Source organism: Bradysia coprophila, unplaced genomic scaffold (assembly GCF_014529535.1).
Source record: "Bradysia coprophila strain Holo2 unplaced genomic scaffold, BU_Bcop_v1 contig_94, whole genome shotgun sequence".
In the NCBI taxonomy this organism is placed as follows: Eukaryota; Metazoa; Arthropoda; class Insecta; order Diptera; family Sciaridae; genus Bradysia; species Bradysia coprophila.
The window spans coordinates 8,357,624-8,381,253 of NW_023504022.1; the positions used below are offsets into that span (position 1 = coordinate 8,357,624).

The 23,630-nt window shown below is 38.7% G+C and overlaps 2 protein-coding genes across 2 annotated transcripts; one reads left to right on the top strand and one right to left on the bottom strand.

Annotated features, from left to right (window-relative positions):
* The first annotated feature begins 11,571 nt into the window (after positions 1–11,571).
* On the top strand, positions 11,572–17,753 carry LOC119085241 (zinc finger protein 236-like). Its single transcript, XM_037195563.1, has 11 exons — positions 11,572–12,213; positions 12,310–12,968; positions 13,037–13,270; positions 13,330–13,838; positions 13,904–14,001; positions 14,069–14,922; positions 14,980–15,414; positions 15,471–15,518; positions 15,587–15,665; positions 15,736–15,886; positions 17,584–17,753. Exons 1-11 carry the CDS (start codon positions 11,667–11,669, stop codon positions 17,723–17,725), a joined length of 3,756 nt encoding a protein of 1,251 aa, XP_037051458.1. The 5' UTR covers positions 11,572–11,666; the 3' UTR covers positions 17,726–17,753.
* LOC119085250 (RNA polymerase I-specific transcription initiation factor RRN3-like) lies at positions 17,745–22,837 on the bottom strand. Its single transcript, XM_037195586.1, has 6 exons — positions 22,226–22,837; positions 21,731–22,113; positions 19,119–19,207; positions 18,806–19,017; positions 18,293–18,608; positions 17,745–18,229 (listed from the first exon to the last, which is right to left on the bottom strand). Exons 1-6 carry the CDS (start codon positions 22,565–22,567, stop codon positions 17,796–17,798), a joined length of 1,776 nt encoding a protein of 591 aa, XP_037051481.1. The 5' UTR covers positions 22,568–22,837; the 3' UTR covers positions 17,745–17,795.
* Positions 22,838–23,630: the final 793 nt, after the last annotated feature.

Consider the following 23,630-nt stretch of genomic DNA (forward strand, 5'->3'; position numbering starts at 1 on the left):
CTTGAGAATTTATTATGACAGAGGATATATGACAATTAGATTGTGTAGCAATATTTGCACATTATTCTTCGAATTACCTCATCCAGTTTAAATTCAAAATTGTCGGTGAAAAATGGAACGCTGACACCGAAAATGACGGCATATCGTTCCGTATTCAGTTTTTCTGCGGCTCTCTCTGATTTGTAGACAAACTCATTATTAGAAACTCTTGACGATTCAAATTAAGAAAAATTTTAAGAAAATCACTGGACCTTCACCTACAATCAATCTCGATCTACCGATTCGGGAGAAACTTTAATGGACATATCCCATTGCGATGTGAATGGGTCACGGTCACGGTCACGGTCACGCATCCAAATCAGGCATATACTCCAGCGATTTTGAGCTAAAAATCTCCACGTCACTAGTACAATACCCTGCAACAACTCAAGCAGGAATCTATGCCATCAGAGATATTTGCGAAGAGATAAAAAAACGAAAGTTGCAAAATCGTACGATCAATATCTACTTAACTTAGATCTCAACAGTCGTCAATGTAGTGAATCTCGTCTGGGTTCCTGAAGACCGAGGTATCATAGGAAATAAAGCTAACGAAGCAGCAAGCAGCAAGAACTGGAAGTAACAATCCAGAACCAGCTCTGGGACTCTTATTTGCTACTCAGGGTAGAGCAATCAGAAAATACTTCAAAACACCAATGGACAAATCTGAGCCAAACCTGACCACTACCAAGTATCTCAACGTAGCGATCTAAGGAAGGCTTCCTTAGGAAGCTCATTGCGACAATCACGGTATAGTGGTGGAAACTCCAATTCACGCCGTAAGTGCAGTCGAAATTCAAAATGGAAAGTGCGGAGGTCTTTCTAACGTAGCGTCATTTTCATTCAATGAAGCGTTGAAATGTACTTTTCGGTTCACTTTTTCATCGAATCGTTCACTTAAAATTCAAATTTTAGGCACACTTACGGCGTGAATTAATGTTCTAGCACACTGCCCAGCTATAGCTAATGCTCCTTGGAAACCCATTTCGGAAATGCATAGTTTCGCCAAGAAGACAACTGATTAGATTGTATAATTTTTCTGATTTTTAATATTGTAAAAGTTCGTTGGTTAGACATAGCAAGTATTATAAAACATGCAATCGGATTGATTTACACTTTGTAGATATGGAACTGGTAAACCAATCAAACGGAATATCGTTGTCAAAAGCTGATATATCAAAACCCAAATTAATAGCGTAGGCTCACTACGGCATGCAACCAACAACCCATTTCGATGCGGCTGACAAAGAGAAACGATGTAGCAACGACCTTGACCTGTTCCTACAGCTCCAACCATTTTATGGCCAACACGCACAGTTGATGGTAAATGGGTACACGTACTCACTGGCGTTATATCATACTCAATGTAATTGCTATTGGAGCCGTCAAAATTATCGATTCTCCTGCAACAGCCGTCTGAGTCTTTGATATCAGCGGTACGGGTATTATTTGGCCAAACTGTCCATTTAATTCTTTCGCAACCCAGGATATAGCTGCAAGTAGAGTATACGATCAAGTACTCACCGTTGAGTTCCTAAGTGGATAGTCAAATAAAAAAAGCGTTCAATAATCTACATCAAAGAATTAACCATCGAAAAATTAATTTTACATTAATCAAATTGACGTCATGTTGATGGTTTGAAAATTCGAGACAATCATAGTTCGAAGCGGTAACGAAACCAATCGACATGAACGTCAGAAGTATTTGCCACATTTTCAAAAATAGTTTTTGTTCGATCTCAAATTTGCGTCTAGTTACAGATCCCCAATCAACTCGAATGCCCTAATTTGAAGTAATTTTATACTAATCATGCCAACGAAAAACGTTTTTACTTTACTCTGTGTTGACACAGACATGTCAGCCGGAAGCTATACGATATAGAAGCCAAGGTCAGCCTTTAGCATATATTTGTACACGTTCCTCCGTTCTGCTATTCTGTCGATATACTAGTTATGGGCGGAGGCGTAGAACATGACAGACGACGCGACATAATTATTAAAATGAAATTAATCACGAAAAATGAATGCGCTGAGACATCGCCAACAAAATTGCGAACGATGGATCGACCAGCCAAATAAAAGTTCTAGGCGGTTTTGCTATTGGTAAAATTATTTGAAAAAAAAATCAATTTTCCATCAATAAGTTATTCCATCAGTCATCGACGCACAAAGGAGATCTGTTTTTAAATATTTTGGCATTTCATATTTGAACGAGTCTGCCTCAAAGTGAGATGTAAATATTCTATTTAATCTCAAATAGAATGTAAATTCGGCTTCTGATAAGTACCATCTGAATCAATATTCAGAACAATAACATGTGTAAAAAAGGTCGTAATTTTTTAAGATATGTAACTCTTGCCAGTAAGTGTGTACTATTCGCAGCCATACGCTGATATAAGAGGTTTGCTTTCTTTAAAAAATTGGGTCACATTTTTGTCGTTAAATTTTTTGACTGATTTCAGTGGGGGAAATGTTCTTTGATTCTTTATAAAACCTTAAAAGTAGGAGATGGCCAGATGACACACACGAGGGGAAAACCACTCTTTTGTGATTCAGCAACATGATTTTTGTGAAAAAGCACGGTTAATCAGTGATTTACCATGATTAACCACCATATTTCACGATTAATTGTAGTTTTGCTACGTTTACCATGGTTAAATGCTGGTTAATCACTAATTTGTCTTCGTGTTAATCACTGGTTAATCATGTTAATCACGTCAATAAAAAAGAGTGGTTTACCCCTCGGACACACTGTTCGGAATTTTGTTGGCGTTGAAATTCCGGATTAACTTGGTTCAATTGCTTTCCAGAAAAAACACAATAATTCGGGCGTCTTGCCCTTCCAACGTTTATGTTTAATCTGATTTTCACACAGTCTTGCACACTTCGATCTGTTTCATTTCTATTGCATACTACGATGCTATATAATTTCGAACACTCCCACCAGTTTCCGGATCTTGAGGAAACTCCAATGAGAAATATTTCGAACACTCCCACCAGTTTCCGAATGATGAGGAATCTTTTTTTCTTTTCCTTCGTTGTTGCGTCCAATGACCAACCAATTGTTATATTGGGCCACCGACTCGTCCAACCAATTCTTATGAGTTGCGTCCAATGACCAACCAATTGTGATGTTGCGCCAACATGACCGATGTTATTTTGTTTCGTTTCTTGATTAACGACGACCATCATTATGTTTTGACCACCAAATGACTCGACCAACCAGATGCGTTAACACCACGACCAATGTTACGCATTCGTTCGTTGCCAATGACTTTCGAATGACCACTTCTCTTTGCTAGTGACCAATCGCTCCGCCAATGACTTTCGGATGACCACTTCTCTTTGCTTGTGACCAATTCGATCTGCAATGACTTCTCATTAACACGTCTTCTTTGCTAGTGGTTTGGGTCTGCCATCCAATTCTCTCGTTCGACAATGCTTTACGTTCGCCAGTGGCCAAGTTTACCTTTTTTATCTTGCCGACGGCTTGCCAATGATCACGTCTACTTCGCTAGTGACCATTTCTTTTTCGTTTCGCTATTGCCTTTCGTTCGCCAGTGGCCAAGTTTACCTTTTTTATATTGCCGATGACTATTTTGTTTCGTTTCCCATCGAACTCGGTTTGACCAACCAGATCAATTACGACGACCACCGAATCCGATTACGTTCTTCTTTGAATATTCCGATGCCAACGATCAATCTTTATTGTCCTTCGACCATCAAATTCGATTCAACCAACCCGATCAATTAGTGGCCAATTTTGCTGTCAGTAACCGACTTCACCTGGTCGGTACGACGATCACCGAATTTGAAGGTTGGCTCGCACCATCAGATATAAGGTAACGCAAACGTTACGTCCTTCGGTTCAACTAAACCGAATTTCGTTTACCATTAACTCGCAATTGAACCATCTCGAAGGGGCCTCCATGTTCGGAATTTTACAGCGTCTCTTCTCTTTGATTGCTGGTTGCCCGGTGTTGTTTGTAGCAACATTGGTTCCCTGTACTTGCAGTGCCAGTAACCGCTGTCTTAGACTGCCGTTGAGACATAAACACATTGCTTAGGGTTGTTGCCCGTTCAACGTTCGAGTTTATTCTGATTTTCACACAGTCTTGCACACTTCGATCTGTTTCATTTCTATTGCATACTACGATGCTATAATATTTCGAACACACACATTTTGTCTGTCTGTCATATAAATTACAAATACATTTGAAGTAAATCACATTCGTGATATCGTCACTCAAAGCATCAATGCAAGCACACCACAAATACCATTTGAAAAAAAAAATAAAAAATAAAAAAACAGTCGAAAGTTCTCAAAATCTTAGAATTCTACAAGTCAGAGAGAAAAAATATTTTTTTCCATTTTCCATCATTTGATCCCGGGAATGCAATTCCTACAAGAAATACTTGAAATACCAACATTTTTGGTCACTACCAATTAGATTCCCAACTGTAACGCCTCAGAATGATGAGCTAGAAGCTCACTCTGTTTGGTAAGTTGGTTCTTCTCAATGAACTCTATAACCGCTGCTGTTATCTAGGTGGGAAGAATTTCAGCCTTCATTCCCTGAAATTCCTGAAATTTCAGAATTTCACTCGTCCCGCACGGATTTTTTTTTGCTGATTTGTCATCTGTAACCAGTAACCGTATCCTCAACATTCTGTTGCAGTAGTGATTTCTTCTATGCCACTGTAATAAAACACTTGACCCCATACGTATGATTTTGTTCTTTTTTTTGGATTTAAAAGGTTATGGTACCATGTAAAATACAGAACTCAACTCGATCCATTCTTTCCAACCAACCCAAGTGTACAAAAAAATTGCAATTAACTGAAAAATCAATGCTGTGACGAATGCATTACTTCAACGTCTTATGAGATTTTGTTCTGATTTACTTGAGTGTCGCTTTTACTTTGTGTCTCCCATATTGAAGTCTTATTTATAGTTGGTACTTCATGTGTATAATTGCATAAAATAATGCCAACGTTACATGAAGCAAGAAAATTTCTGCTGATAAAACATATCATTTTGTAAAACAATATTAAAACAACCGTAATTTAACCCTCACACCATCCGGTACCTGACAACCCTAGCTATAGCATACACATCATTTTACCTTTTTCGGTTACCATCCCATACTGTGCTCTGCTACTTTCTTCTTACATATAATTTCTCCGATACATCCTTTTTATGAGCCATGCCAAATTTATTGCAAATAAGTTTAGATAACGAGTCATCGGTGTGTCACAACTCACACAGTTTCGCTTTTTCTTCTTTTGAAACAATATTATAACATGAAACTCCTTATACTGCCATCAGTGCTTGTATTATACGTATATGTAGATCTATCTATCTATCTATCTACTATTTCGGGAGTTGTGTATGTCCCGCGAAGCTTTTAAACTCAACCCATTAAAAGATTTTGTTCGTTCAACTTAAAATTGTATGTACACCCTTTAATTCAAAATATTTCTTTAGACAATGCCGTTTTGAAAACGTTAAATGATATTAAATATTGCACGGGGTGAAAAGAGTTTGATTTATGTGTAGCGGTGGTGGTGCTGATGGTGGTAGCGGTATGGTGACGGTGGCAGTTTTGTGTACGGAATGAACCTGAAATTTAATTGAAGTCTTGAAGGTAAATAATTTCTTGTTTTTCCATATATGGAGAATTGGAAATAATGGAAAGTGGTTGGCGTATCAATAATTCAAATAAATGTAAATGCACTCCAGGTAAAATCTTATTTCCGGTGCATATCACAAACGTTATTTATGTTTCGACATTCTGTTTGTACGAAATTAGTTTCACTGTGATTTTGTCATATCAAACTGTAATGACAAAATCGGGAGGTTAAAAGTATCTTTCTACTGATTGAAGAATAGTAGGTTACATTCGATGCTGCGAAAGTAATTCATTACGTGAGGCAACAATTTTGTGATAAAAGCAAATTCCTTAGTGTGTTTGTGAGCAACAAGCGGTAACTGTCTTTTCGACAAGTGTAAGTGTAAACTGGCCCAGATCATTATGCAAACTCCACACCTGTTGAGAAACAGTTACCGTAGCAAGTTTATCAAAAATATACGAGGGAGTTTGCGAGTATCACCGAATTGTTTCCGAAGTAATGAAGTACGTAGAAGCATCCAATATATTCTGGTTTATTAACTACAACATGCGAAAGTTGAATTTCACATAAAAATTCACTAAAACAGAAAATATTCCATGTGATCAATTTCGCAAGGGGCAAACTTCGATGTAATGTTCAACTTTCGCATGGGGCAGACAGTAAATTTTTTACGTTTGATTTTTCGTCTATTTCGTTTATCAGTGCTTTGCACACATAAAACATTAATTACACTTAACTTCACGGATTCACTGCCCAATGTCCAATCGAAGTGTTAGATAATCGTAATAGCAGTCGTTTGAACTCAGCACAAAAAAGGGTTGGATCAATCATCGCTGCAGTTAAATATACGACATGCCTGTTCAAACGGTGAATAAAGTGATTGAAACGTCCTGAATCTTGACTTAAGTTTGAATTACGCAGAGATCGGGGATTGACGTTGAAGTTAAGTTTAGGTCATAAAAACGGCGAACTTTTCTTTCCAGATATTATGTCAAACATAAACATTACAGTTTGGTTGAACCTTCGACGAAGTAAAGAATCCAAATTGAACTTAGCGCACTTGTCGGTATATGGATGGAGAACGAAGTTATTTGTGTAATTTCTGTCAGAAACATAATTAATTCTAAATTCGAGCGTACCAGTGGCGCAGAGGCGCCGACTACGGTATTGCCGCGAGGCTCGAGCAACACTATGACCAAATTCGACGAGGCTACGACGACACAATAAAAATCATTTTTAAATCAAAAATGGTTAAACTGTAGAAGAAAACGAAGCAAGTCAAAAATTCTCGCTGCGCGGCATTTCACTTTATATGACTAATTTCAGCGTTACCTTCACTACATTCTCGGAATTACGTTACCTCCATTTTCAATTTTATTTTTAATCGGTGCGGAACTTTATTCTGATAAAAATTTGGAGATTTTGAGGATCCACAGCAACAATGCAATTTCCATTTCTTAAAAAATGTTTGACTGAAACGAAGCGAAATGAATGAGATTTATCAAACTGAATCAAATTTGTTTTACGGGACAATAATCAAAAATCTCATTCCAGTTTTGTAATAGTATGTTAATTACATGACCGTCTAGGAACGAACTTTATCTTCATTCGAATTTACGACAACATTTGATCTTTTTAGCAGCATAATTATAAAAAAAGACCTCGCTACGCTCGCAATTATCTTTTATTTTTTGTACAGTCGTTGTCATTTCATTTTACTTGCTATCAAAATTCAGCTGTTTTGCCAATTCAAAATGCATTGAAAAAACAGCTGAAATTTGACAGTAAGTAAAATGAAATAACAACGACTGTATATCATGGGTCCTATAAAGCAGTCTTACCCAATGTTCAAGTGTCCAGTACACGGCTGTTATCGATAAGTAAATTTTACAAAAATATCAATTTCGGATTATACGAAAAAGGGACTTTTTTGGGCAACACTATTCGAAAAATGAAGTCGGCGCCTCTGCAGTGGCGAGTATAACAGCGTAGCAGCGTCTCGAGATCGAGTTTCTTTGATTGTCGCTTAACGAAATTGAGAGCTGCCATTGATTTTTTAAAGATGTATTAGAAGTGTTTGGTGAAATTCAGCTTGCTGCCAAGAATTCTTCCCAAATCGAATCGTTTACAATATATTCTGCTTCATAGTCTGCCCCATGCGAAGTTCATTATCATAAAGTAATTCAGTTAAAATGAACCGAAAATAGTCCACACGTAATTGATCATTTTCGCAGGGGGCAAACTGCTATGTAATGGTCGACTTTCGCATGTGACAGGCGGTAAAATCTCGTTTGTTTGAAATCTCTCCTCGCTCGCCTCGTCCTTGATGAAAAATAATCGGTTTCATTAATTTATCAATTTGGCTATATATAAGAGAAGTTTGAAGAGAGGACTCGTGTGCTTACGATTAGCAGTTGTTTTTCTAATCGTTGTGGACAGGAGATGTCTTAGGTTGTAGCAGATGTTTGTCTAATACTTCCTTGGAGTATTTTTGACAGAATATAAGTTCAAAAGTACTAATTTCGAATAAAACTATTATGAGTGCAATAAGAGCCGTTAAGCAATGAAATGACATAATTCGACTCGAACAATAGTAGATTACAGCGGAGCTCATGTAAATGTCCCATTACATTAAGCGCAAAGCTTACGGGCCCGGGCGAAGCAAGCTGTTGAAATAATGTTAATGAACTTTGTTAACGGATTGAAAGGTCCTCTACACCCTCTACCCCTATATATACCCATTCTTTTAACTGACAGTATTGATGGCTCCCAACTCACAAACTAGAAAAGGGATATCAATGTCCCTGTAGGTATGAGTCTATTCAAATTTAATGTATTGAGTGACATACACGTCTACGATACCCAACGACGAAACAATACACAACAACCAAAATAACGTTCTACACCTAACCACCGAATTCGGCTCGTAACACTAAAAATACGATTATTGTATACATGATATAGCTGGTGGTGCTTGGCTTGTACACTCATTCTCTATTATTTAATAGCATCTACACCGAAGAAAGTCATATTAGTGGAACACGCTTAACACCGCAGCATTACAGAAAAGGAAAATTAGCAATAAATCAAAATACAAGCGACATCTTTTGAAATCATATAATCATAACTCTGTGGCTGTCCGTGTTGGTGATATCACTAACAAACGGACGCTTTATGTCGCTTGGCAACCCTTTAATTACAGCCGTAAATTACAGAAATTTTCTCGATAGAGGGCGATAGTGTCTATTCGGGGAAAACGGAGGCTAAAATTTACAGCTCTGAGACACCCCCCGTTTCACGATTATGATCCAAAACGACTTTTCAGATAAATCTTTCCTTAAACTTTGGACATAATTCTTGCATGAATGAAATGATATAAATATAGAGAAACCGTAACGTGTATACATACGTATACAACACACACCCCCGTTGGTACCGCACGAGGACGTATTTATATCGAAAATGAGAGAGTATTTATGAATTATATGACAAAGTTGAATGTTTTTGCAGATGTGGAACGGTTTCTTCGATACAATTTTTACTGTGGGATTTTGTTTATTGCGAAAGGGGTTGTTATAATATAGGTGATAATGTGATAGATACTTGAACTTTTATTATTTAAAGCTTTTTTTATTATCTTCGATGGGATTTGTAATTGCAAAAGTTTTTTGACAAAATAAATTTAGATGATTCTCTTTCTGCGGTAAGTACAGGTTTAGAAAATCAAATAGGAAATTCCTGGGAGAGAAAATATTCAATTTATCCTCAGGCATCGTAAGCGTAACGCAACTTAACTATATATACATCAACTGTGAGACAAATATCTTACTATTTCCTCACTGAAATACAATTTTGGATGTTGGAAATCTTTTGAAAGATTTTGTTCGAATCTTTTACAATGAATTTCTGAAATTTCAGCTGTTATCAAAAACGAAGACAAAAATAATGACAAGCTCTGGGTAATATGGTTCTTTATGTAGTAAAATACATGTTAAAAAATTTGAAGTACAAGATTTGAAATCAACCGATTGAAAATATTTTGATCGATAGAAGTAATAGACCCGACAATAATACTGGTCATATGCTTGCCGTATGTAACAGGTTAATCTCGAAACGACGAGATATTCATTGATTAGCATTCTAAGGGAGCAATATTTTATGTTGCTCGTATTTTAGAAAGCTAAGCCTGAGCTGTAGCTAATCCCATCTTCTGTAAAATATGGAATATCTTCTTCTTCCCCTTCGTCATCGATTGATGGTCTTGTCGACTTCGCATTCTTGAGTCCATTATCTCGTAAGTCCCCTTTAACCTATCCTCCAAATAGCATTTTTGTTTTCTATTTTGCTTGCAAACATTTCTTAAAATTCTTTTCAAACTTATCGAACCGGCACTTCAAGGCATTAAATTCCTTATTCGCAACGTCCATCACGATTCAACAAATTCAAATTCTGATTATTCAACCTACTCCATAGATACGATTTTGAACCTCAACAAATCGAAATGATGCAAAAGCATAGACAATGTACTGCGCTTAGCGCACAAAAAGTTCGAGCCCAAATATCGAAACGCTTTGGCGATTGAAAATAATAAAAGTTGAACTTGTACAAATCACGTACCATTGCGTACTCATGATGAATCCGGAACTGGAGTCTCGATGCAGGACCATTAATTTGCGCCAGCCCGATGGTACATTATATAAATCTGCTTTCAATTTACTCGTAACCAATAGAATCTCACTTCTTATTCATGGAATTATGCAATTACAGGTCTGAGTATTATTAGTTTCAATTTACTTATATCCCAGCTAGACCTTCGACCAATCTGCGACTTTGTACGAACACGTTCGACCTTGAATCCAATTTACTTTTGCCTGAGCGCCATGAACAATTTCCGACCAATTTCTCTTCCGATAATTATACCAAATGATCGACTTCCACCGCACTTGAATCAAGGCTGTAGACTTTAAGGTCCGAAAGCATACAGCCTTGACTTGATTTCCGTTGAATCGGGTAAACCAATTTGCAATTCGGAAGAGTTGCTGTGGGTAATGATAGATTTTGGTTTCTATTGTACAAAACTTATCTTGATCTCAACAACGACTGCAACAGAAGTGGCTGGTTTAGCGGGTGCAATGGCACCACCAGAACATTTTTATCTGTGAAAAATTTTCTCTGGGAAAATGTTTGTGTTCAGCCGCATAATGCGTCGCTTATTTTGTAAGTTAAGAGTCCTAACTTAAGACGTGTTTCAATGTCACTTTTTAAGGAATTTTTTAAACTGATATCGGTTCTTTTCGAAATTTTGGAACTGCATGTTGATCAAATAGTAATTTACATGAATTTACTTTTCATTTTTATCGCGAGTTTAGTTATAGATTTATGTGCGAACAAATTTTCTTGTTTCCCCCAGTGATGTAGATAATTCGCCACTTTCGACTCCAAGGAAAAAAAAAGTATGTAAAAAAAATTCAAGTCATGTCAAGTCTGCAATAATTTGTTTTGATTAAGATAGCTACTATCACCTCAATACCCCAAAAATCCAGAAGGAAACAAAAAAAATCCCTCAGAATCCTGAAGTTCTAGAACGAGGACCTTGCGGAATGAGGGCACCAACCAATCTACTACCACCTAAAACACCGAAAAAGTGACGGACTCCAAGTCTACGAAAACATTAATTGTTGGGGGGGAAAATGGTGGAGTCGAAAGTCGCTGTAATGTAAATATGAGCCAAAATATTCAGTGAAATAAAACCCGTTTTCAGAATTTAAAAAATATTGTCGAGAGGTATTGCCTATTAAAAGCTAGATGGCAGAAGTTGTAACGAAATAGAGCATTTTGTTACCGACAATCTGACATTTACAAATTGAAATTGAAATTCTCTCTCTCTCTTCTCCGTTGACATTTTTGTTTTGATTTCGATCGTCTCAAAAAGTTATTTTTATTCGATTAACCGAGAAAATTTACTGAATCCACTTTCGATACCAAATGGATAAATGGAATTCGTTACCGAGTTTGATTTAACCAATCAACAGATTGTTTTATTGAATGACATTGACATTGTGTCGGGACACGAACACAGTCCCACCGATTTTATCAATTGTCCCGTTGGTGACTTAGGACTCGAGCAAATACAGTATCCTGAGTGCAACTCAGATGAACCAAACAATCATCCATCGAATGGTGACGGGCACCAGCAACATCAATTCCAAATCATAAAACAGCGGAACGGCAATCGCTATATGAAATTCAAGAAATCCAAGAAAAATGTGAAAACAAAACTTGTTGATCAACAACCACAACAGTGTCCTGTCGTGCCGTGCCGGGCAGTATTCACCAGTAAATTGAAATTGAGAAAACATGTCCAGGAGCATGCATTCAAGAAGCAACATCGCTGCGACACTTGCCTTGAAGAGTTTAACGTGCTGGAAAACCTTATGCTGCACACATCGTTGCATTCGAATGATGGTCGTTGTCCGCAATGTGGAAAAGTGTTTCGACGATTGGCCAGTTTGGAAGGGCACATCAAAACGCATTTCAAAAGTGAGTTACAATTCTGACAGGACAGACAAATGCGATTGGCAATAGCTGGATGTCCTCAGTTCAATGATGATTTAAATCGTCGCTATTTCCTTCCAGGTGAATACTACACATGCACGCAGGGCTGTGACGAAATGTTCCCTCTGGAATGGATGTTAAAGCAGCACATGAACCAATTCCATCCGACCGAAAGTTCAAAAGGTCAACAAGAAAAGGAAGAGCTAGCCAAACAGCGAAAATTGAAACGACGAAATCTGCTTAGCTGCCAATACTGTGGCAAGCAATTCACAAAAAATTGCCTACTGATACGGCACGAACGGATTCACAACGGGCATAAACCATTTCAATGTGATAGATGTGACCGGAGCTTCGCTCAGAAGAACACTTTGGTCATACACCAGCGCAGACACTCCGATCATCGAATGTATCAGTGCCCACACTGTCCGCAAACATTTGTTCAGAAAGGGAATCTGCTGTCGCACGTAGCCAAATGCCACACATACAAGGAGGGCGAGCCGAGTTTTCCGTGCAACCAATGCTCGTGCACGTTCAAGAAAATCGGTACTTTGAACGCCCACATCAGCAAGTTCCATGCAGCGCAGAGCGTACTGGTCGACGATGATCTCGGATTCAAATTGGACGATGTGATGAAGGAACTGAACGATCTGCATCGATCGAATTCATTGGAGAATGAGCTGATATCCAAGGATCTGTTTTTCAATCTTCCCGTCATTATGCCGCCGACAACACCCGAAGAGGTAAATTGTCTGAAACGAGTGATTATTCGCTCATGATGCAGAGGCTGATCCCTTTGAAAATTTTGTAGATTCCAAATACGGTAGGCGATGGCGATAAACAGTCGGACTATGCAAACGCAACGAATGCTACACAAAGCTCATTAAAACTGGCTGTTCATACGAGCAACGGAATGGTTACACATCGCAGTGTAATGCAACGAATTCATGGTAATGTGCGCTGCTATGTGTGCCTGTACTGTCCGAAAGAATTTCGTCGTCCCTCCGACCTTGTTCGTCATATACGAATTCACACAAAGGAGAAGGTGAGGTCGAACTTTCAAGAATTTCTGGCCGTCGAATTTTAACGAATTTCTCTTCTCAGCCATTTTCCTGTCCGATCGCGAATTGTGGCAAGAAATTTTCGGTCAAAAGTTCGCTGAGCAAACATCTCAACACCCATTCGAAATCGTCACAGCAACACGCCTGCGGTGTATGTCTGCAGACATTTCAGAGTGCCGAAACCTTCGACGAACATTGTTCGCTTACACACCAGGACAATCCAATATTTCAGTGCTTCATTTGCTCACGACTGTGCGTCACAAATGCGGATCTGAAGCGTCACTTAAAATGTCATCGATCGCCGGTCAAAAAGCCCGTACGGCAACAGGAATGTGAAGACGATGGTATCCAACTGGAGATTGTTATGAAAGAACCGATAATGTTGACCGACGATGGACAAATTGAAGTGGCGGCGGAGAAATCTGTGCCCGATCAGGAACGAAAGTTTGAGTGCTCGGTGTGTCCCAGTACGTTTAAACGCAACGGCCATTTAAAAGAACACATTTTGTCTCACCTGGGAGTTAAGTCTCACAAATGTGAGATATGCTTCAAGTAGGGGCGACCCATGACTTGTAGTGTGACTGCAAAGGTGTGTAAAATCCTTTTTCCATTTGCAGGTCCTTCGGTAAAATGAGCATCTTAAATCGACACATGTTGTATCATTCCAACGAAAAGAAGTTCAATTGTGGAACTTGTAACGCCAGCTTCATCTCAAGTAAGTCAATTCATTATCGAGGTAGTGAAGCCGGCGAATGAATGAATTGGTCGGCAATAAATTTCAGACAATCAACTGAGTCGGCACAGCTTAAAGCATACAAATCAACGGAATGTCATGTGTCCCTACTGTCAGAAACGTTTCAAATCCAAAGCAACTTGCCGCACCCATTTGCAAATCCACAAAACCCAGTGGATGAAGCAGTTCAAAGAGCAATTAAAATCGGGAACAATTCAATTCGAAGAGGACGTGACACTCGGTCAACCGAACGACCAGCCGGCACTCGATGTCGTGACATCGGCCACAAACGAACGCCTGTTGGAATCGTTAAACAATGACAACGCCGATGCGTTTCACGAAACGGTCCAACGTAGCGAAGAGAGCAACCAAGTTTTGTTCACCAATTTGGTGCAAGACGCTCAGATGGACGACTCGCGAAATCAGTTTGAATATTTCCTGTTGTTGCCGTCAAACGGAGATCCGAATTGCATTGCAACCGATGGTAGATCGGATGGTGAACAGCAGTTCGTTGTGGACGATGATCAGCTCAATTTTGCCAATTTACAGTTTATTCAGCTGGATCAGTCGGCCTTGTTAGAATTGGGAAATACTGCAACGGAAACCGTTACTTCGTTGGCAAAACACCGACTGAACGACAATGAGTTGAACCGACCGGAAATGGTTTCGAATACTGATTGCAGTGAGTCACAAGTGCCTGTACCTGAGTCTGATAGACCTGATAGAAATGACTACGTGTCAATGGAATCGTCGAAAGAAATTCAATTGGCGAACAAACAGTTGACAAATGCGCAGAGGACTAGAAAGTCCACAAAGTCCATCAACAATTGCGAGACTTGCTCGAAAGTCTTCCAAAAACCAATCGACCTTCGTCGACACATTCGAACCCATACTTTAGAAAAGGTACCGGCACTGAATCGTCGATTATCCGTGTGAAATATGACTAACCAGCCTGTTTAGCCTTTCAGCTGTTCCAACTGCCCGAAATCGTTCAGCCTCAAAAGCACCTTACAGAATCACAACAAGAACAAACACTCCGACATGAAAGAGATGCATCCCTGTACGGTATGTTGGAAGGCATTCTCGTCGAAGCATGCGGTCATCACCCATTCGCTAATCCATTCCAATTCGCGTCCATTCAAATGCGAATACTGTACGACGACATTTCGAACGCGTGGCCATTTGAAAATCCATCAGCAAATCCATCTGAGGGAGGGACGAAAGTTGGGTGTGAATCCGTCGGAGATTAAAACGAAAAAAGAGAAAGCGAAACTGTTGCCGCTGATAAATGTGATGCAAGAGTTCGGTGACCCGAATGTTTACGAAGAGTTTGTCGATCAGAGTGGATTCGTTGAGGAAATGCCCGATTCAACGGTATTTAGAGTGGAGCGATCGGTATGAGGTTGCACGAATCGAAAATTTGCGCAGAATTTAATTTTTTCGGTTTTCAGGACACTGACACGGACAACCAGATGGTCAATACCGAATCTCTAACAAATGTAAGTTCTTATTACGAGGCGACTGCTTCATTACCAATATGTGACAAATATTCCAATCACTCCCACAGACAATTTACCAGTGCTCCTTATGCCCGGAACAATTCAACGACAAGGACAGTTACAGTGCCCATGCAGCCAGCCACAAAGGTAAGACTTGACTCTGGAGAATATTATTGCACAGCGCAACCATTTTCTTTGTTCGTTTTTTTTCTCTTAGAAAACCTTCGTTGTCCTGATTGCCACAAAGTGTTTAGGAAACCAAGTCTCTTGAAGCGACACATGATTGTGCATTACGGTCGAAAGGAATTTACATGCAAAATTTGCCACAAATCTTATACTCAAAAAGCGACACTGCAAGCGCATATGGGGTAAGTGGATTTTCGGTTTGCCTTTTGTTTAGTCCGCTAGAACGTAGTGAATTTTTGATTGAAGCAATCATTCATCCATGACAATTTTCACGTCTTTACTCAGGCCACATCCGACCGTTTCTGAGATTTTCTTAGCCCATCAGTACGATTGGGTCTATTATGCCAGTTGTAACATTCGGGCCACTCTAAACGTAAAAATAAACAAAGTGAAAATCGGATAAGAAAAATAGGTCGAACAGTAGGCTAGTGCCGTTCAGGGTCTTGCATCTAAGAAACTTTTAATGTCCAGAGGTTCCAGAGCAGCTAGTCCTTTTAGCAGAGCTTTTTGTCTTTTTTCTCTATTTTTCGATGGTCGGCATCAATCGACCTACCTTACGGTCCCTAGATTTAGATTAACTGTAGAACCGGAATTCATTGGCCGGATAGTTTTCAAGATTCTGCAGCGTTCATTGTAGACCAGTGTCGTACGGCACTTTGAGTCACTAATAAATGTCTCTAACTTTGAAGTCAAACGGTCTCACAAGCCACAAAGTGTTGTGAACGAAAACTTAAGCCACGAAATGAAATCTGTGCCAAATCTTTACATTACAAGATAACGAAAAACATTTGTTCAACGCATTCTGTTTACTAGCGCTAGAAGGGCTAGAACGAGGCTAGCCGTAGTGTGTATGTCGGTAACTACACATCATAGAAAATCCAAATTTAGATCAATATAAAGCCAAATGTAGAATTGAATAGAAAAAATAAAATTTTCGTTGGTGGACTGAGCGAGCCTGACAAGTTGAAAATTCGAAAAATTTGGTTTGTCAGGCATGATGCACTCGCCAACGAAAATTTTATTTTTTAGTTCCATTCTACATTTGGCTTCAATTATGACACCAATTTGGATTTTACACGATGTGTGGTTGCCGTGATATACACTGGAGCTCGTTCTCGCCCTTCTAGCCACGGTGCGGTTGAACAACTTTTTTTTCGAAAAGTTCGTAAACATGGGGTTTTCTTGTTAAAAATGATTGGGGTGATCCTAACGATTATTTTTCTCCTAAATTTAAAATGTTTTGCCCGGGCCTTCTCGAGAAAACTTGATTTATCTTTAAAAAATGAGTCAAAAATGGCCCTTTGTGAAATGTTTTCTACTAGGAAAGCTTGTTAATGTATTTTTTGGTTTTATAAGAACAATTATATGAAGTAGAGACTCAAACCTTTACAACGGTACCTTACACACCATATTCGAACCTTCAATATATGATTGGAATCCCGTTTTCGACGAACTTTAAGGAAATTTCGATGGTTATGTTGGTTTTCCCGGTATTTTTTTAGCTAATAGGTCCGAGCTATTCTTTTTTCAATTGTTTCATAAAGATGACATCCATACCTTTCGATTGATACCAAACAAGGCAAAAAAAGTTGTTCAACCGCACCGCTATAGCGGTTGATTAAATTTGACATAGGTTTCAAGCCGTGACCTTATGAGGGATTTAAAGTGCCGTGGAGCACCGGTCCATTGGCTTGACTGAGTGAGTAGTCTTTACAATTTTTCACTGGCAAGTTAGGCGAATGCATACGGCAGACGTATAGGAAACAGGGGAATTTATTTGCAAAAAATGTTTCGTTAGGTCATCAAACTTCCATATCAAAGAATTTTCATAGTCATTGCTTACCTTCACTGATGATGAGTCTTTGTTTTACCGTTTCAGCCTGCATACGGACGGCGCTTCGTTCGAGTGTTCGCAGTGTCACAAAAAGTTCAATTTCAAAACGAATCTTACGACCCACGAACGACAATGCAGTTTGTTGAACAACCGAACACCATCGGAATATCACATCGGAATCTCGTAGCAGAAATAAAAATTAAAAATTTATTTTTTTGGTTTTTTATTGTAACTTCTTCTCTCTCTCTCTCTCCCTCTTAAAAATGCACATCCTTTTCCAGGCTCCTGGATATCTCAACCATCACTTTCTTCGGATTAATAAAATACTCATCACTTAACGACTCTAGCCGAACCCGTTTCCGGTCCATCACATCCATAGCATCACCAATGTCATTGTCCTCATCGGACGGCACCAATTGTTGCCAATAAATGTCCGATATTCGCTTACCCGATTTCTTCAGTAGATACGCGTCGAACGGATTAATTATGTCTAACGTCTGGTCGGGCATGGCTATTTCATTCGAATAGACGGTGGCCAGTCGATGACGAGCATTTCGCTCCAGTATGGTTTGACAGTAGACCAATTGATGCGATTTCGTGACACTCGCGAATATTGTCGCAATGTCGTTGTGACAGACGCGTAACGGATTGAACGGAGATTTGACGATTCTGGTGAGTTGGTATCCCAAATCTGTTAAAATTGAAAAAGACAAAATTTAAACTCAAGTTTGGTACCGAGTCCGATGTCACGTACCTTTAGCCCTTCGATCCGAAACCGCATCGATTCGGATTGCAATGATGTGGAATATGGCGTGGCACACCGAATAATAGACCATGTGAGCTTTCATGGCATTGATGTTGTTCAGCATTGTGTACGCATTCTCCATGTACGTTATCGCCCATTCGCACAACGACTGTAGATTCGATTCGATATCCTTGTTCGTTACGAATTTGGCGTGACACATGAAACTGGCTATGTAGCACACTGCCGTTCGACGAATTAGTGGCGCTTCGTTGAAATTGTTTAATTTTGACCAGCACGTGTCGATAAATGATTGCAGAATGGCAGGCTGGATGAAGGGTAAATGGAAAAGAGTTAAGAGTTGGATTAACCGTTGCGTTGTATTAGTATTAATATCACACGAGATAGACCGACTCTGTGCACCGCAAAAAGCAGATTGGGTCATGTTAACATTACCATTTAAGCTATTCGTCCAGAGATTCGGTCTCAAAGATAACAAACTAACAAATCAGACCACTGACTCACCTTCAAACTGCTATAGTAGAATATCGTAAATTGAATGTGATGACTGTTGTACGTTGGTAGTATCAAATTTTCGAATATGTCCAGCAGAAGATCTTTCAATTTCCTTTTTCTGTTCGCATCACGGCCATATTCTCTATCGATAAATGAAAACAGTTGTTCCATGCACAGATCCAATGTTTCGGCGTACTTGAATTTCATTTCATCATCTTCATCTGAAGAGGAAAAAATACGAAAGAAAGATGTAGTCAGTGTCGAGCTCTCTGTATCGTAAAAGCCTACATCAAAATATTACTTTAAACTCTAAGATACTCACAATCTTTCAACGGGTTTTCAGTGCAATCATCGTCGCATTCATATGACTGAATCGCTGATTTGGAAGCACTCGTATCCAATTCAATTAACCTGAAAGCAAATTAAGTTTGATCAATCATAAGTAAGTAGACAAATTTGTAGTAGCAGAAGGATCGCTGTGACATTTCATAGGAATGAATCAATGTGAAGTTGTTTCACAAAAAAATAGTCCTGTAAGAATGAAGTACTATAAAAAAATGTGGCGCCACTACAGGCCAACCGTCTAGGCGAATAAGACCAACCAGCAAAGAGGTAAGCAAGCGCAAGTGGTTCTTATACTTCAAAAAAATCTTGTACTTCATTCGCTTTAACATAAATTGTGCTAATCTACGAAGTAAATTCACGAATTGAAAGTCACATTGTAATTTAACATAGTGCGTTCCCTTAAATTCGAATTCGAAATTCACCTGCACTACAGACGAGATTCACTTCTCCTTGAAGTAGTTGAAAAAGTCGTAACGAGAAATTTTTTTTGAGGATTATTCGCAAAAATTTTAGCAAATATAGTTCAAAAGGCTGTCTTAGTAGGTTCTCTTTTACACTTATAATTCTAGTAAAGTTCGTAGATTGATAATATGGTATGAATGATCTCGGAGTTATTCCTACAATAATTTTTGCATGATTTCCTCATGCGACGATAATAAATTGGGTAGTTCTGAACTGATTTTGGAAATTTTTGTTTCCTTCATTTAAGAATGGGGGATTGAAGTTTTTATAAGTTATGATTTTATGATTGATACTCGTGAGCTCAGTGTTTTTCGAGTATATTTTCACCAAATATTTCGTCCGCGTATCGCTGGCATTTTCAATGGCTACATTTTTAATCGACGTAAAACATTATTCTAAACAAAGAATTGTTCCACTCTATATCTCTAAAATGCACTGATCTTTTTATAAGTTAGTCTAAACTTCGCACGGTGGGGTTGAACAAAACTTAAATAGAGTCGCGACACCACCTCTGATTTTTTTTTCATGTTCTGGTTGAGGGACTCGAGTACTAACGAAACTGTATTCAGTTTCCGGATCTGTCCAGCCGTTTCGGAGAACCGGCACACGTGGCCGTGCGAGATCCACGAGTCAATTTAAATACAGATTGTTATAGCAACGGATAGAGGGACTAATTGTAAGTTAATTCGTGTCAAAATTGCTTCTCTCAACAACCTGGCCACGGAGCAACAGCCAGCTAAAGTCGAAATTTCGACATTTTTGAATGACGAAAAAAGTTTGAAACTCTTTGAATGGCGATAATGGTAGAGGATTCCATGCTCTATTAAACGCCGAGAATGGATTTTACAAAATTTGTCTGAATTGTATACAATTACTGAAAAAATTTATTTTCACCATCCTCGACGAAACTTCAACTCATCTGTAATACACAGGTAGACCCTTCTTGTATCAAAACAATAATGCCTGATCAGCCTGCAGTCTTAGGTTTACAACAATACCAAACTTGCCATACCAGCCTCACAACAAGTATCCCTTACGACATTTCGTTTGCAGCAAGGTATGACGAAATTTTCAACTTACTATCTATCTTCAAGTGCCCCGTTCCTTTAGGATGAGTGGGATTGTTATCCATTCTTCGTAAATAAGTGGTTTAAGTTATTTGAAGCAATTCGTACAATGATTACGTGCATCTGGAGTCGGTTAAAGCTGATTTCGCTACATGTTAGAGGAAATTTACCCCAAAAATATGTGGAAATCAGCTTTAACCGACGCGACTCCAGATGCTGAAAAATTCTGAAAAAATTTCGAAATAATTCTGAATTTTTTTCGGAACTTTTTGGAACTTACAAAATTAAATTTCACAAAAATAAAAAAGTTTTAATATCTTTAGATGACTTCGTTAGTCAAGGGACCTGGCTAACCTAGTCACTTGGGGCGGACGAAAAAAATATCCGAAATTTGATCGGTTCGATATGTCACGTCTGTTATCGACAACAACGAGAATATAAGCGAGTGAATATATGCTCTGTTTAGCGTTGACTTTCATAGCAATGAACGCGTGGAAAATTGGTTTAATTTCGTCAATTTTCTTTTAATTTCAAGATCTAAGGAAAATTCTATTTCGTGAAATTGACCAGCAAAGAACTCTGTCAGCTACTGATCTAGGTTTCTAACTATTCTTTCTTCCAACCTTGATCAAAGACCATTTTCAGAGGTTTATGTAAATTTGCTACTTCAAATACTGATTCTTTGAATGAAAAGACTCACACCGAAAAGCTGACCATTGATGTTTGATCAGAGTCAATAAATCCATTTTTAATATAGATGTCACTCAGGCAACGGACAGAACGATTGTAAACAACTCTCTAGTACAACAATGAGTCACTTACTAATCATTTTCGTTGATAACGAGATAAGAAAAGTGAAGTTGATTACGAGGCCTTTAATTTGAAACGTTTAAGTTCGCCTACGAAATCATCAATAAGTAGTATCATGGTGAGCCGGTATACAAGATAAGATTACTCTGGCACCGAAACAACCCCCCAGACATAACAACTAATCAAAGAGCAATATTTTCAGAGCGAAAGTCCTATGCAGTTCTATAACGGGTGTTGGGTTGGTACTCACTTCTTAAAAATCAACTCGATTAGCTCGTTCGCAAAGATCGGACGATAATCCAGTAGCCGAAGTATATTGTAAACATAGCCAGCGTACACATGCGGTGGCTTCGAAATGTGTGGAAAATTGTTCTCGATCGCGCACTTTATTTTGTCCGACGTCAGCGGTATGATGTCCAGTATCGAATTGATAGCATCGTGTAAATTTGTTAACGCCTTTTCGACCTGTTCATTCGGTAGTCCTCTTTTCCATGACCGTTCATCATCGCTGGGTATCCAATGGGACACCAATCTGCGCAGAGCATCTTCGACGAATTTATTGTGGGCCGTTATGATGTCTTTCAGGAATTTTGTGTACGACAGACGATTTTCTTCGTTTTCACGCAACCAGGGCTGGAAAGAACCATTTAAATATTACAAAGTGTGTGGGAGACACCACTAGTGGAATTGTCGGTATGCTATTTCTAGTGGTTTCCGATCGGTAAGGTCTTTGATTTATATTTACCATTGATAGCATTGCGTGAACAAGTTTCGAAAATTTGGGTGTTAGCAAATCGACGCACTGTTGCCCATTTTGAATGATAGCCGCAAATTCGTCGGATGTGATGGCCTTGCTTTTTACGTAAATTACGTAGTTTTCGTACAACTGTTTATTCTCTTTGACATTCTGCAAGATTTCCCGAAGATTTGCAGATTTAGCCGACTGAATGGTTGCATTATGTTGGGCTGCTTGGAAACTAGTTTCCCGTTTCGACGAACTATATGTTGAACCAACGGAAAGACGGCTGGATATTACCGATTTGGACGAACTTAAACGACTCGCAACAAATGTTTTTGATGAATTCATTATTGTGACCTTCGACTGTATTTACATGATCCGCAATCGAAGTAAAAAAATGGATTCACAGTATGATAGAGATTACGAAATTGTTGATATATTCACTAGTTGTCACTTGGACAAATGCACTATCGTGACAATACCGCACCGTTTTATGTTATATTTCCCTTTGACGGTCAATTTTTATTACAATTTTTCAATTAATTTACAACTTATTTTGAAATCCACGTTTTATGAAATGTCGTCTTTTCATTTCCTCAGTTTTTGTTCTTCTTTCTTTTCGTTCACAAGTTAACCGGCGGTCATATGAATTGTGATGATTCCATGTGGCCTGACTTTCGTCATATTTTGCAATTATTTTTTGAATTAATAATTCAAAAGCAAAGTTTTGCTGCCAGAGCGGACCGAGTGCCGCGAAACGATTAAGTTGGAATTTCTTATTTTCTTCCAGATGTGCACACAATGTTTTTCATACGTGTGAGGTGTGATTAATAGTTTTTGTTCACGAGACAAAAACATTAATAGCTTAAAATTGGCTCGTTCGGTATGCGTTTTTATGTAGGCGGGAACACCAAGCCTGTAAACAATTGGAAGAGGTCACGCGGATACGTGGGTGGCACAACACAGTTGACAATAATATGGTGGATTTCATACAAAACTTCACCTCTTCTAATGATTCTCGTTGTCGTGATATTGGGGAATATTTTTTGAAGTAAAATCATTCATTGTGGGGATCTGCGTGACCACCCCAAAGTTTACCGCATTCGAAAGCATGGCATTTTGGTGGGTTTTGAAATTAAGTTTCTCTATGTTGCGCACATTGTCAACAACGTGTAGCAACGTGCAACAAAACAAGTCACAACCCACTCGAAACTGGTGACAAATTCCATAATCTATTGTTATCACATAATTCAAAAGGTCAAAACAAGAGGTAAGAAAATAGACATTTTATCCCCCGAACTGTCATCAGACTATAGTATAAGTAGACTACTCGAGTCAATGGTTGTAGATAGACTAAGACTTTATTCATACATAGCGTCAACAAAGGCGGCAACATCATTTTATTAACTTA

What these genes read in the sequence shown, in the direction of transcription:
- LOC119085241 (XM_037195563.1), top strand. Translation starts at nt 11,667, where the DNA reads ATGGAATTCGTTACCGAGTTTGATTTAACCAATCAACAGATTGTTTTA. An exon ending in TAACGCCAGCTTCATCTCAA is followed by an intron (nt 14,002 to 14,068) that starts GTAAGTCAATTC and finishes AATAAATTTCAG; the next exon opens with ACAATCAACTGAGTCGGCAC. An exon ending in GAACCCATACTTTAGAAAAG is followed by an intron (nt 14,923 to 14,979) that starts GTACCGGCACTG and finishes CAGCCTGTTTAG; the next exon opens with CCTTTCAGCTGTTCCAACTG.
- LOC119085250 (XM_037195586.1), bottom strand. Translation starts at nt 22,567, where the DNA reads ATGAATTCATCAAAAACATTTGTTGCGAGTCGTTTAAGTTCGTCCAAA. An exon ending in TGAAAACCCGTTGAAAGATT is followed by an intron (nt 19,018 to 19,118) that starts GTGAGTATCTTA and finishes TTTCCTCTTCAG; the next exon opens with ATGAAGATGATGAAATGAAA. An exon ending in TTCGGATCGAAGGGCTAAAG is followed by an intron (nt 18,230 to 18,292) that starts GTACGTGACATC and finishes CAATTTTAACAG; the next exon opens with ATTTGGGATACCAACTCACC.